Source organism: Gavialis gangeticus, unplaced genomic scaffold, assembly GCF_001723915.1.
Source record: "Gavialis gangeticus isolate Ggan-Ray unplaced genomic scaffold, GavGan_comp1, whole genome shotgun sequence".
Classification (NCBI taxonomy): domain Eukaryota; kingdom Metazoa; phylum Chordata; order Crocodylia; family Gavialidae; genus Gavialis; species Gavialis gangeticus.
The window spans coordinates 41960893-41965133 of record NW_017728993.1 but is presented as its reverse complement, the minus strand read 5'-3'; the positions used below and the strand labels follow the sequence as shown (position 1 = coordinate 41965133).

The 4241-nt window shown below is 44.0% G+C and overlaps 1 protein-coding gene across 1 annotated transcript in view; it reads left to right on the top strand.

The window, feature by feature from the left end:
- ABCA4 (ATP binding cassette subfamily A member 4) overlaps window positions 1-4241 on the top strand; it is a 154304-nt gene that overhangs the window by 144202 nt on the left and 5861 nt on the right. Inside the window, exons 47-49 of the mRNA XM_019501637.1 lie at window positions 2396-2499; window positions 2599-2691; window positions 3136-3385. Coding sequence (XP_019357182.1) covers window positions 2396-2499; window positions 2599-2691; window positions 3136-3385 — 447 coding nt within the window. The remainder of the gene's footprint in view (window positions 1-2395; window positions 2500-2598; window positions 2692-3135; window positions 3386-4241) is intronic.

The following is a 4241-nucleotide window of genomic DNA, read 5'->3' as shown; positions in this document are numbered from 1 at the left end:
TCCCCACAAAGCAGAGGCAAGCCACCCTGGAACAGTGGGGGAAAGACAGACCGAAAGGGGGGGCACGTTGCAAGGGTGAGCGAGATCACCCAGAGTACTGGGGAGATCCTTGCTGTTGATGGCCAGCCCTTCTCCTTAGTTGAGCGGCCAGGGTTCAGGCGGTTTATGGTGATCATGACCCCATCCTACCAAGTGCCTGCACGCACCACATTCAGCAGGGCAGTGGTGACCTCCCTGTATGAGGGTTTTTAAACCCAAAAGCTTGCTAAGATATATTTCTCCAACTATTCAGTTGGTCTAATAAAAGATATCAGAGGTACCCTCAACTGGTCCATGCTGAGGCCAGGACCCAAGGGGGGGGATCAAAGAGCCAGGGGCCACCATGAGGAATACCCAGAGCAAGAAGCTTGGGATTTTGACTGGCCTGAAGGTGGGGCCAGGGCCTAAGGGGGAGCCAAAGGTCCCAGAGAGGAGGGCCACAGCTGAAGGGGGTTAAGGATGCAATGTGCGAGGCATGGGCCACAGTGTTAGGGTAGGTACAGAGATGCGGAATGGATGGCACCCCAAGGCACCAAGCGGGCAGCCTCCTGACTGGGAAACATCTAAATCAGCTTTCCATCAAGGTGTGACAGGAAAAAGAGGGGCAGGCAGTTGGCCCAGAAGCAGGTGAGCAGGCAGTGTCTAACCGACACTGGAAAGGCCCCCTGTTACAGGCTACTATTCCTGCTGGTTTAATCCCACTCTGCCTACACACACACAAGTGACACAAGTTTTGCTTTCAGCAGCTTGAGGTGTAGTTTCACAGAAACCCCTGCACCTATCCCCTTGAAACCTGGCAGGCTCCATGGCCTCAGAAGGGCCTACCATACTTGCTGTTTTCATCCCGCTGCACCTTAACACACCCACAAAGTCACACATCACGAGTTTTGCTTTGAACAGTTTGAAGTGCAGTTTCACAGAAACCCCTGCACCTATCTCCTTAAAACATTGCAGGCTTCATGCCCTGAGAAGGGGCTACCATCCCTGCTGTTTTCATCCCGCTCTACCTTCACACGATATGAGTTTTGCTTTGAACAGTTTGAGGTATAGTTTCACAAAAAACCCTGCACCTATCTCCTTGAAATTTTGCAGGCTTTATGCCCTCGGAAGAGGCTACCATCTCTGCAAGTTTAATCAAAATCAGGCACAAAATGACAAAGTTATAGGCATTTTAGTGATTCCCCATTATAGCCTATGGATGAATCACCAAAACAGCATCAAAACTCTGAAACAAATTTGGATGAATTGAAACGGAACAGTGATCCGAAACACCAAAATGAATCACCATCCCTCCAAAATGGCCAAATCCAAAACCGAATTGAAACATAGCCATGTTGCACAGTCTTGCTCAGCCTATACACACACGTTAATACATTTTCACTTCAGGGGAATTGAAATCACTACCTGTGTGTAAGTGCCAAAAAAATGCCACCACATGGCTAGAAAACTGTCATTTAGACACACATAGGGAAATAGAACTAGACCTCTGCTCTTCCCCACCTCGTAGTGATTCTGAAATAAAACATTGTAGCCGTTGCTTAAATTACCATGTCATGAATTCTGGGCTCAAGAGGAACACAGGTTACAAGTGCCAGCAAGAATTTAACTCTCAATTCAATTACTGCATAGCGCTTGCCGTTAGATCAGCTGGTATCACTGCAGTTTCCCTAATAAGAGAGCACTGACAGCTTTCTAATTGCATGTTTGTTTTTGCCCCTTACTGGGTCTTTGTGTGTTCCATGTGTGCCTTATAAAGCAAAGTGTTGAATATTTTTTCACATCTCAGAATAAATGTAAAAGATTCATGTAAAAATTCTTTGCCACAACTCATTACTTTTTGCCACCGGCTGGGCTAACCGCTTTATTAAAACTGGCTCCTCAACTGGTGCAGCCCAAATGAAGTCAGTGCCAATTAACAGCAGCCAAAGATGTTAAAATATAAATGGCAGGGTCTGTGTGCTTATTACACACAAGCTTCACAGTGTTTGGAATCTGAATTTGGCTTCTGAATAAGCCCTGTTATTCCCAGGCTCCGTAAGTGCTGAATGTGCCTGGACACTCCAACAGTCTGTTAGTTGGAGGGAAGGCAACTATTACAAATACTTATGAAATCAACAGGTAAAATCCTAAACCAGCTGCTTTTGCATTGCTTCTGTCATGGTGTGCACTGCACTAAATTGCTTTCCAATAGCCATATCTCATGCAGAGTGCATTGCATTCCCAACTCTGTTCATTTGTTGCCCTTGCTTTCCAAAAGTAAAAAATAATTCCATTGTTTAAGAAATCTAAAATTAATGCCCTGGCCTGATGCTTTAACCCTGTCATGACTATAATAAAGATTAAAGTGTCTTTTTAGGATGAACCAACTACAGGAATGGATCCTCAGTCCCGACGCCTCCTATGGAACGCCATTGTCAGTGTGATCAAAGAAGGGCGAGCTGTAGTTCTGACGTCACACAGGTAACATGAACCTCCTTTCTTACGATCAGTACTGAGGCCAAGAACTCTTACGGTCTGGCTCTGCTTTAATTTTGACACTCTGTTCTTCTCTTTTACCAGCATGGAAGAATGTGAAGCTCTTTGTACTCGTCTAGCCATAATGGTGAAGGGGACCTTCAAATGCTTGGGCACTATTCAACATCTAAAATACAAGTAAGTTTTTTTGTTTTTATCCCAGGTTGTTAAAGATGTGTCTGGTCTTCTTATGAGGATACATTTCAGTCTTGTATACTATGTGCAGTGGATGGTTTGCAACAATCCCTACTTGTACAACCATTAGGTAAGACAGGATTGAATTAGACTTGTGTCCCTTAAAATAATTCACTACCCACCTTGTGAAAGTAATTCTTTAATACATAAAATCATTAAGTTAGGCCCCCTAGTCTTCATTTCACTCAAGATGTTACAGACTACATTGTTACAGCATACTTGAGGTCAAAAGCTTACTACCGCTGCTTGATAGAGTTAGTTGTATGTGTTCATTTTAAATACTCCTGAGTATGTATGTAACTGCTAAAGATAGATTTTCTCTCATTGAAAAGTAAGCTCAGTCTTTATAGCCTTTATAAAACAACCAAATCCATGTGCGTTTCTCAGATTTGGAGATGGCTATATTGTCACATTGAAAATCAAAGCCCCAAAGCCTGGAGTGCCTCCAGATCCCACCTCAGCTGAACACTTCATACATGCAAACTTCCCTGGGAGTTTACAGAAAGAGAAACACTACAACATGCTGCAGTACCAGATATGCTCCTCCTCGCTGGCCAAGATCTTTCGGTTACTTCTCGCCAATAAGGAAAGCCTGAGTATTGAAGAATATTCTGTTTCTCAAACAACTTTAGATCAAGTAAGTAAGAAATAGTAAACTCATCCTGAGACTAATCTAATTAATAAGAGACAGGAAATGCAATAGGGATGTAGCAGAACTCAGAATAATTTATATCTAACTGCCTTGAATACACGTTAAAATTAACCTTTAAAAGGCTTTCTCTTGCACTTTTTTCAATGATCTCCAGTAAGAAAGCAGGATAAGACAGGAGTTGTATAACTGTTTTATGCTGTGTAAACTGCTGCTGTTTGAAAGCTGTAATGACATCTTATCCCAGGCACAGGAACTCTCACAACCTGGTCACCAGAATCATGCCTGAGTCCTCAGTTTAGGAGAATTACTGAGCACTATCTATGCTGTGCTCTGTCCTCCAGAATGAGACCTGCAGAATCTGGAGTAACCAGGTCACTTCCATCAGATTTGCTTTAATGAAGAGTTTTAATTGCTTTGTGCGCAGAGCTGCTGTAGTACCCAATCCAGTGATTATACATTTGTCCTCCTCAAAAGGCATAGATTTCTGTACAGAAGCAATAATTAAAAAGCCTGCAAAGTTGGCCAGTGCTGTGGGCAGCATGCAGGTTTGCCTACTGGGCATCAGTCACAGACATGGTGAGACATGCCACACCTGCTTTGCATGTACTAGGTACCCAAACTGGCAGCATTGTGCTTACACTGTCACTGAATAGTATCATGGCCATCTCCATGCTTTTGCAGTGGCTTTGAGTGTCCAGACAATATCTTTTTCAGGGCTGTTAACAGCCCCACTCCCCTTCCTTCCCCCCTCCAATGGGTGGGTGCATACACCTGTGGAAGTGCTACATTTCCTCCTGGCATGTACATAAGGACTTCAGGACCACCATTTGGCTCCTCCTGC